The sequence below is a fragment of the Erithacus rubecula genome, assembly GCF_903797595.1.
Source record: "Erithacus rubecula genome assembly, chromosome: Z".
Taxonomy (NCBI): domain Eukaryota; kingdom Metazoa; phylum Chordata; class Aves; order Passeriformes; family Muscicapidae; genus Erithacus; species Erithacus rubecula.
This window is the reverse complement of record NC_136661.1, coordinates 13,007,607-13,021,046: the sequence shown is the minus strand read 5'-3', so window position 1 is coordinate 13,021,046 and position 13,440 is coordinate 13,007,607. Positions and strand designations below refer to the sequence as shown.

Below are 13,440 nucleotides of genomic sequence, written 5' to 3'. Positions count from 1 at the left end.
AACCTCAAGGAGTTTGAGCCTTTCTGGGATTTTACAGGGAGTTTAGAGAGGGAGTAGTGGATACTCCAAAATATAGTGAAGTTTGAACTGGAGTTGGGATAAATTTGGAAATGCATAGAATGCAAAGTTTTCTGTATTTTGTGATTCAAATACAGCATCAAATGAATTTTAGCATCTTCTGATATTTGCCATCACCATATGGGATTGGCTGAATTAGTTTTGAATATATGCAGCCATTTTTTTTTCCCTAAATCACAGTTAAATACCATACTCTGCCTCTGTAGGTTCTTATTTATGTCTGTGTATAATATATATTTCATTTGTTAGAGATTTGATATGCTTAAATAAATACCAGTAGTTATGCTTTATATACATGCATGCAGAAGCCTACAAGTACAAAGAGCCATATATTTGTATGTAGAGTTTTGGACTCTTACATAGCAAGTATGATCATATGGTCACACCGAAGTAAAAATTATTGTTTATTTCTGTAATCAGTTCTCTTTTCTTTTGCCAAAGTGAAGTCAAATATAGAGCTTCTCTTTTTTGAAGAAAGTTGCTTTCTAAATTCAGACGACAATTAGTTACTTTCCAAAAAACACCTTCACTACATGGCACTTAGAAACAATTTTGTCTATTTAATCTAAAATATTTGGCTAAATTTCCAACTGATTTTATTTCTTGTAATCTGAGTGTTATTCTGATCTACAATACAAAAGAAAAATAAAATATATACATATTAGAAAGCTGAAGTGTGGAATATATGTTGTTAAGAAGATAACTGCAGAAAATAACCTCCAGCTCTCTGGTGGCCATGCTGCTTTTGATGCAGCCCTGTTCTCATCCACGAGCACCTCCCAGTCCTTCTCAGTAGAGCTGTTCTCAAACATTTCCTCCCCCATCTTTTAAGACTAAACATTTTCAGATAACAGTGTTAGCTAACACTGTTAGAAGTGTAAGAACTTTGGTGAAAATGTAATGTTGTCTGCTTTACTAGTGTTTGTTTTAATAGAAGTTGGAAAACTGCAAGAATTCAAAGAACAAAATTAGTATTTCGTAGTCCAGTCTTGGTGATAGGTAGGATACAGAGAAATGAAGGCAAGTTAGCTTTCCTTCACTCCTAAACAGATAGAATGGTTTGGTACACTCTTCAAAAAAAAAGAAATCACCAAAGTTGAAATTAATGCTAGTTAGTATGATTTTGTAGGTAGTAGATTGTATTGCCTTTTGGGAAAGCTGGAGGCAGGGAATGATGTGATACCATTTCATAAAGTGTTGGCTTTCTGATTTAAGGTAATAGCTGAGCTTCTGCTGTGTCTATAGTACAGGTAGATTTAAGCATTTATTTGAAAGCCAGTGACATTCTTATTTTTATCTTTTAGAAGTTCTCATAAGAAATTAATAGAATGCATGTGAACAGAGTATTACAAATAATTTTAATTTAATACCTAAATTGGCACAATGCAATAAAAATATCCTTGTAATATAGATAAATGCTATGTGTTTCATCTGGAAATCAAAAATGCAGATTGTAGCTGCAGGTTAGTACAACTGCTGAATGACATTTTGGAAAGACCAAGAGATGCATTGAGAGTCATTGTGGGAAATAAGTGCTTGGTGCAGTGATGCCCTTATATTCCTTTTTCAGTTAGGAACCCAGTACACCAGCAGCAGAGACCTGCAGGAAGCTGAAACCCATCAGTGCATCTAGTTCCAAATTCTATCTTCAGAATGGCTGAGGAAATACTGCAGGGACTTCTGGATTAGACAAGTGATCCACTAATCCACTAATATCACAAGTGGATATTAGGAGAACATTCTTTCTTTTAAGAAGAACATGAATTAATCTGCTAAAGAGAAGCCAGAGCAATGACTAATTAACAATGTAGAGTTGTTTCTTGGTCGTGCATTCAAGCAGTTTACTAGGAAAGCTGATGCCTTCACCATACATTGTGTCTTTAGGGTGTAACTGGATTTTAGCTAAAGTTACCTAAATACTCATAGTTCTTAACTTCTGCAGTCTTATCAGTTCACTGTTCACAGTCTTATCAAACCAAGGCACAGATGAACCACAAATTCAAATGGAATCTTAGACTTACTTCACTGTAAATTGTCTAGATAAAATCATTTTATTGTTCTGAGTAGAATTGGGAAATTCTGGAGTTACGAACCCTTTGGCTAGGTTATTTTCAGTCTTCTGCAGGGGAAGGTTACATCTGCTCTGGCAGTATCTCTGCATATAGAGAGCACAAGTACAGTTCCAGGCTGCAGAAACTTGAAAAAAGAGGAAGAAGCAGGAAGCAAGTGGAAGAGGAGAGTCTGCAGTGTAGCTGTGGAATCAAGGAGATAAGGATGGGGCAGATAGTTGTGCTTTTATAGCAATAAAAAATTCACAGGGATAGCAGGCACTTACTAATTACACTACTTAATTGATTAGTGATATTGTGTGAAACCTGAATGTAGATTTACTGCGTGCAAAGATCTAGGCTTCAAAGATGAAAGGGACAGGTAGACTGTAGTCCCTTACTTCAATTTGCTGTGCCTTATCAGTTTGGCATTTTTTTGTTTACAAAGTCAGGAGAGATTTCTAGTTCTGTTCCAGTGAATGTGGTTTATGAAAGTAGTTTGGCTTTCCTATCAATCAGCTTCCTCTTTAGCAAGAAGCCTTTTTGGATTGCCTTTTTCACCAACTTAATTTGGCAAAGTGAGCCTAGAAATAAAAAATATGCACAGTGTGGAGTCTATAAAGAGCCAAGTATCAAAAGTTGTTTATTGACCTAGTACTGATTGTAGAAAGGGCTTGAAAGAGTATTTTGGAGTTAGACTTTGTAAGAATTAAGATTTTCTGAGTTCTGTACAGAATCCTCTATTGACTGAGGAAAAAGAGGGGTTGGGGGAGCTGAATAATTGTCACTAGCTAGCTCATTGTTCATGCTGCAATAGTGCTTAGCTAACTAAGAAAAATGGTAAGTGGGTCCCCCCTTACAGGAAACTTCTGATGTTCTAGACTCTGTTATTCCCAAGTGCCACTCTCTCTGTGTTGCTGTCACTGTTTGGCACTCTTAAGTATTTTTAACATACAACTTTCTTGATATGTGTTCTTCTGGCTCTGCAACTTCAATGAGAAAATTGCAGTAAAATGTAATAGTATTGTAATGCAGCTTTTTACAGTGCTATCCCCAGTTTATAGAAAAGCAATGGAGATACTTGGATTATCTTTGTTTTCCCTATGATTTTCTTTTCAGATAGAAAAGTAGAACTGTAGTTTTTTGGTAAAAGCTGTAATCTTGCTTAGTGTAGCTTCTGCCATGGTGTTGGGGCAGAACCTCCTGATGTGGTCAGCTGAATAACTCTATAGTGATTGTCTTCTTTGCTACTCAAAAAAATAGTCATCCTTCAACACTTCCAAGTCTTTTGCTTAGAAAAGGGTATAGTCAGTAGTGGTATTACAGATGAAAATTAAGGTACATAAAACAACTGCAGGGAAATGCTTGTGTGTCATGTTCCTGCATTGTAATAATTTCTGCAGTTCATTGATCACGATGAAGTTTAAATCAATCAGAACCTAATTTAAAATTTAAATAATTTAAAACTGCAAAATATAAATTCTAACATCAGAAAAATTTTAATTAATTATCACTTCTTTTCCACAGGTGACTATTAGAGGCAAAAAAGGCATGAGCTGAAAATAAAACTGAAATTCAATTTACAGAAGAACTTTTTTTACATTGAGGGAGGTTGAGAAGGAGTTGCCCAGAGACAAAATTTTTAAGTCTTCATTTTTGGAAATTGGAAACCTGACTCAACAGTGCTTTTGTCATCCTCCAATATTTGCCTCTCATTTGAACAAAAAGCCTGGACTGATTGGTCTTCAGAGGTCCCTTACAAACTGTGGTTCTGTGAAGACAAATATTTAATTTGATATTATCACAATGATTTGCAAATTTTAATTTCTTCTTTCTAGTATTATTGCATGAGGTGTTTCTAGAATGAAATTAATTTTCATATCTAATAGTATATGCTTACATATATTTCATGTCTTTGTCACTGAATGACTGCATTGCTTGTCCCACTGAAAAATCCAGGAAAAATACTAAGATATATTACTTGAGTAAATTGAATTTTATAACACATGCAGTATTTATTTGACAGTACCTCCATTTCAGATTCTCTTTTTGTGGTTCTCTTGGCTAATTAGAATGTTAAAATTCAAATGGGGATTCCTTGTTTTATTGTTAATTTCCTTAACATATTTCTAATGGGGTCTTACAGTAAGATGTCTGCTAATGTTCTTTTGTTATCCCTCCTAATGAAAATACGGACTTTCTGAGATCCTGAGTGATTTTTAAGCCATGTTCTTAGCATCAGTGAGTCCATACCTTCTCTTTGTTTGTATCAAAAGTCTGCTGCCCGTTAACTTTGATTCTGTTTCTTCTGAGTGGTTGTACATCTCAGAAGATTATATTCTTGTAAATATTTCTCTTTGCAGTGAGGAGCTACGGAAGGAAGCCCGACAGCTGAAACGAGAGCTGCTTGAAGCAAAGCACAAAAAAGAAGAAAGAGCTTTAAGACCCAAAGAGAAAGAAGGTAAAAGGTTTTGTATAGATCTCCAGTTAATATTCTGGTTTTAAATGGTTTTTTTGTTTTGTGTTTTATGTACATAGATGTGGACTGTTGTTGAAATGTGGATTTTTTCTTCTTTTCCTAAGGATGGTAGTAATGTAATGATGCCAGTATGTAAGGAAATTGTATGGGTAGCATTTGTTTTCAAATCAGGTAGCGTTTCTCCTTCTAAGTTTTCTTTTGTTAGATCAATGCTGTAACTTTGTCACTTGCAGGGTCTTTCTGACTTTCTGACTTGGAAAGGCTCTTAAATGCAGATGGTTAACTTTGAGCTCAAAGGTAGTGACTTCAAACTTTTATGTATCATAAGACACCAATGGAACTCAAATTCAGAAAGTCACTCCCATATTTATTTTCCTTAAGCCTTAGCTAATGCCAGGCACGGATTTATGTACAGAATCATGAATGAGATGCTGTGGAACACACCTCAAGCTGTTTATTTTCCAGCATCAGTCTCATTACATGGTTGGGACAATGGGAAGCAGCTCATGTCCTCAGCAGCAGCCCAGAATGTGATGTTACAACAAACTTTAAAAGTTTCTTGACCAATCTCAAAAAGTAAAAGTATATTGACAGTAGTTGTGTCCAACCACTATACGTACACATACCTTTGGTTAAAACAATACTTGCTTATTTCAAATAGAATACCTGCTTGTAAGCCTTAAAATACAATGCACAGTGCTCCGTTATTAAGCTTAGAACTTCATAATATCTTGCTAAATATACTTTTCTGCAGCTTGGGAAGTTATTCTAGCGAAGCTTTAATACACAGACCACTGTTCTATTTGTCCTTGCTTTCTATATCTCATATAACTTTTCTGCTGACAAATCTATGCCTGCTGCTTAGCTCTTATTGCAGTTCTGCTGTTTCTGAGACCTGCTCTTTGCAGCTTTCCCAAAACTCTCTAATTTTAAGGATTCCCACACTTAGCAAAATGGGATCTTCAACTGCCCACTTCTTTGTCAGTTTTTATATTCTGTTTCATATTCTGTTTCTTTTAAAATCTGTATAAATTGCTAAGTTTGTGATATCATGTAAGCTGCACATTTTAGTCCAGGATGATGAAACACCCTTTATTAGCCAAACTAAAGAAATGAAAAAGTGTCTTTAAACAATCTGAGGTTGTGAGACACACTTTTAGAGTGGATTCTTAGTTCAGTTCTCAATACTACAGAAATATGAAAGAAATATAGAACTCTTTTTTTTAAAAATCAGATAACACACAATTTACAAGAGTGATAGAAAATGCTACATAATTTTTAGAAAAATGTCTGCACTCTCTTGAATAACAGGTGAGCTTGATCAGCAGCATTTTGACAAAATAAAAAGTACAGTATCATGAATTCGTGTATGAAACCCGGCACCAAATGTTAAAAATTGCTGTCTCTGAAAATATTCTAGTAATCAGGGAATTAATATAAACTCTCATTGGCAAAATAATGAATGCTGTCACTAGCCATGTAAAAAAAGAACTGTGAGTAGAGGTACAGCAGAGGGTAAAGTGTAGTCCTTATGTACATATATGATAAATTATCTTGAATAGTGCCATGTATGGCAGGTCTTACACTATTACTTAAACTTATCCCTGTTCTGTTGCCAGTCAGTGGACTTTGTAATTTGAGGAAATACACCTTTACAGTGACAGACTAAAGTAATACTTAGGTACTGCAATAGTTACTACTGTGGTACAGTTTGGAAGAATACCTTTTATTCAAGGAAAGGGTGTTTAAAAACCAGAATTGCTGGGGGCTTTGTATTTTTTTTTTAAGATAAATAGCAAGCAGACCATAAATCAATTGAAAATCTGCAGGTTGCAGCTAATGGTAAAAATAATCACGAATGCTCTCGACTTTCCTTTTTGTGATGGGAAGAGGTCTGTCCTAGTGTCTGTTGAGAAAAGATGGGTGGTTGGAAAACCTATTGAACAAGTCAGTGATGTACCTAACTAAAAATGTTAAAAATAAAAATTTTCTGTTCTAAAATTTAAGGCAAAATTAAAAGGATAATAAACTAGTGAAGGATAAAACGATTAATGAAAATGTAGTGAAAGATTTCAGGTTTGTACTAGAAAACAAACTGAACATGAATTTACACTCTGATTTGGCTGTCACTGTTTGGTTGTTGCTACAAATGCAGTACCTGTAAACATGGGATTGTATTATTGCCCTCAGTTCCAAGCATTGTACCACCAAAAAGGATAATGAACAATTTGATAAAAATGGACAAAATCACCCAAAACTAGCAGAACAATATTTGAACAAGTTTATTAGGAGATACTTGAAAATATGTGTAATTTATGTAGGGAAGGGAATGGAAGGGTTGAAATCTCAAACCAAAGGAGTAAGCATACTTTTATTGTGAAACAATTTATAACTGAGGAATAATAGAAAAGACATTTTCTAAATAGACATTAATAGAATAGACTTTATCTTAAATATCATGAACTCTAATGGATGTGTTATACTGAATAAGTAATTTTGATCCAAAGTTAAAAGGACTCTAGTCATTTTGCATTTATTCACTTGAATTTTCATCAGTATGGTAGAGCTATTAATGTGGAAGACAGTCTTCTAAATGTATAATAGTTTACCTATTCCACATTAGTTTATGTATAAGAATTGTACATATTTTGAAAATATTTATATCAGGAACTTGATGTGTAGGTAGAGTAGATTTTTCCTCTGCCTGTCCTCTTGGGGTCTGTAGGATGGGGAGTGAGTTGTGTCCTGGTGTATCAGGTATGCCTGTGCAAATACTGCAGACACTTGCATTGTGTCTCCCTATGTTTTGAGCTGGCTGCATTAGGAAAAAATGTTAGTTCACAGGCTATGTAACCACATTAATGTGGTTCTGTGCTTGATTAATAAACACTACATCTCAGCCAAAACTTGCAGCCGTAGTGGGAGAAATTCAGTGAAGATCACAGAAGGATGAGAATAAGGCTTAGGTCATACTGGACAGGATTGGGTCTTATTCTGAGAGGATGCTAAGGAAGGATTGGCAGCATGACACGTCTATTTTAAGTCTGTTGCACAGATCTTTATTAGTATTGGCATCACATTTAGTATCATTTTTTCAAATTGTTTATATTATGTTTACCTAATATTTTTCTGTACTTGGAGATTAGATTAATTAAGAAAGACTGGAGAGTGAAAATTTCAATGTTTACATTGTTTCAAGAGGTCAGAGAAAAAAAATAATTCCCTTCCTACATGTTTGATTGTAACCAGTCTTCTAGTTTGTGAATAGTGTTGTTGACTGCCAGACTGCTGTCAAGACCTTACTTTAAATAAGATATTTTTCTTTCATGTGGCATTTGTTGTGGTGATGCCAGAAATTACATCAAACACTATCATTTGAGTGCTGAATCAGATCAGCATTATGAAGTACTTGGTCAAATATTCAAAAAAGATACACTTTCCAAAGTTCTGTAGAGTAAATCTGGAAATGTACTTCAGTGAAATCTCCTTCAGACATATATCATCTGCCCAGTTAATTATGTATTGGTTTTAAATAGTAGTAGTGTTAAGGAACTAATATTTTTGTTTTTCTTGCTAGAATATTTTTGTAAACTGACAAATAATCTGTGGGCAATGAAATTTAATTGTCAATACATGAGAAAACAGAAAAGCCGTAAAATACTATCTAAGCAGGGAAACCTAACAACTAATATAAAAACCAACATTCAAGGGTAAGAATTCTACTGAGGCGTTTTATGCTTTGCTTTTGATGGTGACATGGTAATCAAGTGATTGAAATGTTTAGAAAATTCTCAAAATCAGGTGATGATTCCAGTGTAACATTATGCTTTGTTTCTGTTTTATTATAAATTTTGGGTAATGTCAGGGGCACTCTAAGACTTAAGCCCTGTCGTACATGAAAATATACTTTCTTGAAGTCTGAGACTTTAATAGGGTTTTGCACCTTTTGGAACACTGAAAATAACAAAATCCAAATTTTCATAGTTTGGGAACTTTGCAGCATTAAGTATGAAGATTTTTGAGTATATACAGTAGACCTGCATTGTATCAAAATATCCACCTGAAATGTGTTATCTTTGCAAACCTTTGTTTTCTCCCACTGTTTACTTTTTTTTTTTTTTTTTGCATTTAATTTCCTAATGTCCTAATGTCCTGCTGAAGTGAATACTTTTTTCCTTTTGTCACTCTGTCTGCAAAAGAAAAGAAGACAAAACCTTGCTGCAAATCAGCTTTGATTTTAGTAGTAATCTTAAGCATGTATCAAAATCCACCAACATTTGAAAATCAGCTGCGTTTTAGACTAGGACCATGTGCCTGAACCAAAGTTCAGAAAGCATTTACTAGCAACTTGCACTTAGATTGTGTTGCAAATCTGCTCTAGTCTTTCAAATAAGTGTTTTGATGCTCTAAGAATTACTTGTAAGATTTTATTATTTGAGTTGGATAAATTAACTAGTAAGTTTGTTCAAGAACTGTTGCTTTTTTCACTATAGCAAACTGAAAAATCTCAGTCCAAATCTGGAAGCCCATTCTGTAAGCAAACCTATTCAATTTTTAACAGTTGCTAAATATTTAAAGCTGTAATAATTTTTTTTCTTAATTCTGGAAGAAGCTAGTTATTTGTCTTGGTTATTAATTATCTAATGTGTCTCTAAGTTCTGTATTTGTAACTTCTGATAGGATTTCTATTTTAATTCCTGAAATATTTAGGCATATTAGGGTTTATTTTATCATTTGTGAGGATATTATTTGGTTTGGAGCAAAAACAACTTCTCTTTTTAAGATTTCAGTTTCAGTAAGATTTTCAAAATGACTACTGCATACCTTTACAATTCCAAAAGAATATAATATAAACTGAATGTTGATGAACTGAAAGTGGAATATACTAAACTAATACAGGAATGTGTTTTAGGCCTCTTATTTTAATTCACCAAAACATTTAATCCTAATTCCTTTCTCTTCTAACAGGAAGTTTTTGAGGCTTTTTCGCCTTTGGTATTTAGTCTAGCTATGCCATGCATTTCTTGGAATTTCTGTCCAGTAGGTCTTTTATCATATGAATTGTGTCATCTGCATTACTAAAGAATACATTCTGGATACTGAAGAAAATTTATGGGCCCACCACATTTCAAGCATACACAAACCCTGCCAAATATACTGGGATGCCTTTTTATATATGCATCTTTGTACGTTCTTCTTGTTATCTTACCTCAGTTCTGCATAAACTCATGATTACGTATCAAAGTTGCATTACAATAGTTAATGGAATTAATTTAGCATATCAAGAATGTTTTGTATTGTAAAATAGTTAAGTGTATGTAAAAGTTTTCATGCTGGATGTATCTCATCAAGGAAAAATTGGAAGTCTTCCATTTATCTTTTTCAATGCTATGTGCTCTTGCTTTTTTATGGTGTCATTAAATCTTCAGAATCACCATGTGTTTTTCTCTGTCACAGTATGTATTGCTTCTACCCTTCATGTATGTTTCTGCTAATACTTGTGCCAAACCAAATTCCCTTCTTTTTCCAACAGGTCTTTTATGTACAACTTCATTATCTCTTTCTTAAAAGGAAATTAAATCTATAGAATTTTATACAGATACTGATTACAAGAGCTGCAATTAGTACAAAGTTTGTTAAAGAAAGTTTGTACTGTGGAAAATTGTATGCATGCTCTAAGACCTGCATTTGTGTGAAATTGTATCTTATCTGTGCCACAATTGGTGGATTTTTTTTATGGGGAAGTTACACTACCTGCAGTGCTAGGAATGGAGCCCAGTCTTTAAGAGCAATATCAATGTGAGCATAAGCAGTGATATGCTGTTCTGATCTACCATAGGTACCTGAATTAGAATTCCTATTTCTTCATTTTATTAAGTGGAAGATAAAATTGCATATAAATTTTGAAAACAGACCACTTCTGATACATCTTTACTTGCGTGTCTGTTATGTTGATAAATTTACCAGATGCTTTAGGAATTAAGTTTAAAAATATCAAGCTTTCTTTTCTGCTTTGCTTCATATTTGGAATTATCTATCCCTAAAACATCCACTCAGTTCAATGGCCTTGAATCAATTTTGCCTTTGCTCCACTTCTCCATTTAGTTAAAAATGGACATATTTTGAACTGTTCCTTATTTAAGTGTGATCAAAATAAGGTCTTACATGTTTTTTTTAAATCAATCTCTTCTTTTCTTATTTAAAGACAAGAATTTTCACTTTAGTTTCAGACTATCGTTGTAAACCATGTCCCAAGCCCAGAGTTTTAGGTTAGATTACACCATCATGTTGGCATACATTTGCCATAATTTCAGGATAGAAGAATCTGTCTGGAAGAAAACAAATTAGTTAAATTATTTTGCCACAGTAAGATGAAGATTTTCTTGGTAGTCAAGCTAACTTATATAAATAGTAGTGTACTTATAAATTCTTTTAAAAGTAGGATGAAATGCATTTTCAATAAGGAGGGTTATCTGTTTTGTATTGTTTCATTTTGCTTTGCTTTTTTTTCCCTCACCTTCCTTACTAACAGAACATGCACAACAGTTTGTTCAAACTAAAAAAGAAATCCTTTGCTTCATGCTATTTACACTTTGTGGCGAGATCCTCCTAGGGAAGAAGTCTGCAATATTCCTCTAACTTAAATTATCTTCCTCATCTTGTGATACTGAAATTGAATGTAATTGTTATTTCACTTCTGTGTATCCATGTAATTTTTCATTAAGTTTTGTCTGAATAAATCCTCTTAGATTAAGGAGATTAATACCCATCACAATCCTTTTCCTTTTTCTGAATCAGCAAGCTGCACCTAAATTTGTCAAGCTTGATATGAAAGTCAAGTCCATCATACAGTGCTGTTGTTCCTCTTATTTTCAATTCAGCTATAAAAGACTTGCAAGGAATCTGGATTGCAGACTGGGAGATAGGAAATAGTAGGCAGCAAGCTATTTTTACATTTGAAAAGGTTTCTTCCCACCAAGTCTCTCTCTTCTGGAATTTTTTCCTTGCTTGCTAATTACCATCAGACACAAAGTAACTTTTTAAAATAATTCTTGCTTATCAAAAACTGAATATATAATTTATATTAAAAAGTACTCTGTGGTTTTGTAATCATTGGAGTTTTTAAATTTTAAAATGATAATAACCCATTGACTTAGGGGCTCTTGAAAATCCTTCCTGTTTTGTTGTTTGCTTTAAATGCTGTGTGATAGGTTGTAAGTCTTCATTAAGACATACAAGCATGTTTTAAAGTCATTTCCATGAAAGATGCAAAAATATGGTGCATACAAGGGCACAGCTCTTTCGGTTGACTCACTCTGAAGTTTGTTCAAGTGGATCTGATTATCTTCTGTCTGAGTTATTAAAAGGCTTTCCTAGGAGGCAGAGAGCATGAAGTTGAGGATTAGAAAACCTCTGACAGGCAAACACCCAAGAAACAGTAATCTCAAAGAAGGCTTTAACTGAAATTTAAATTATTGGTATTAACAGTAAGTGGCACACATAGGAGTGTGATAAAAATACACAAACACCCAACTTTAGGGAAATTTTGCCCATTTTGTATGAGGACTGTATTTGAGCTGCCCTACATTAAACTAAATTTTAGTCAAAACACAGATACGACTAAGGAACACATCTTTAAATTCAGCATATGTGTGTCATAGGGTGGATTCCAGGTTTGTGGCCAGTTTGTGACTGACATTTTCATACATGTTGAAGAATACTCTTCTCAGTTCTTTTGCTTGTCATAGGTGGGCAATTATATTGATCATAGGGTAAATGCAATTCCCTTCAAAGCATTCATTTAGGTAAATGTCACCTTTTGGTAATATTTGGAAAAGTTGTTTTTTATAAGGAAGTGAATGGTTTTGTATTTCAAACTATTAATCTAGGGGCTAAATGTTAGTAAAAGATGTGTTGTTTCCAGGTAGTAAACACTTTGGATACATGCATCTATGCAAAAACTTAATGCATTATTTTGACAAGGAGTTGGTCTTGAATTAAGAATGGGATTTTTAATTAGTAGAAGAGATTGACGTAATAGGGGGAAATGCTGTGCTTTGTCATTATGTCTGACAGCTTTGTCATGAACTTCTGTTCTCCTCAGTTCATCTGATTTTATGCTGCGTGAGATTTTATGGCAGATGTTATTTCATTCATGCAGCTGTTTATTCATCCCTAAATGTGTGTGTGTATGCATTTATCTAGTTTGGTCCTTCTGGAAGATGAGTTTTTCTGTCTGTATCTTGCTGGTGCCTATCATACTCTGTTTATGATTGTATCCGACATATCAACTGAAAAACAGCAAAAAGATCCAGCTCTGAATGGTGTTAAATATGTTTGATTATTTTCCATGGTACTCTTTAAATACAATGTAGAAAGAGTTTAAATGCAATGTAGAAACTAAGAGAAAATGGAAATTATAATTTTTTTTGTAGAAATATGTAAACAAATATTTTATATGTAAATATAGCATTACAAACTTATTTCATTTTATTACAAAGTGCTGTATTTATAAACTTCATGGAAAACATAAGTTATGAGGGAAATTTTATTTGGAATCACAAACTTTTTCTGTGTAGCTGTCAGCAGTCATCTAAAAAACCTGGTAGCAAAAATTTGTTTAGATTTACAGTTCACTAACATATCCTGAAATTTCTTGGAATTGTTTCTCAAAAAATGTTTTCTGTTCATCATTTGCAATGGACATCCAGGGGGTTTATTCCTCTGTTTGTTACCAGGAATAAAAATTGTGTAAATATGTGTACATAAATTTAAACTATACTAAATCAATATCTTAATGCTATTCAAAAAAAAGTAAATAATGTGAAAGTATGG

The 13,440-nt window shown here is 33.6% G+C and overlaps 1 protein-coding gene across 1 annotated transcript in view; it reads left to right on the top strand.

The window, feature by feature from the left end:
* Nucleotides 1-13,440, top strand: part of CWC27 (CWC27 spliceosome associated cyclophilin) — a 94,780-nt gene that overhangs the window by 60,955 nt on the left and 20,385 nt on the right. Inside the window, exon 11 of the mRNA XM_079330503.1 lies at nucleotides 4,490-4,587. Coding sequence (XP_079186629.1) covers nucleotides 4,490-4,587 — 98 coding nt within the window. The remainder of the gene's footprint in view (nucleotides 1-4,489; nucleotides 4,588-13,440) is intronic.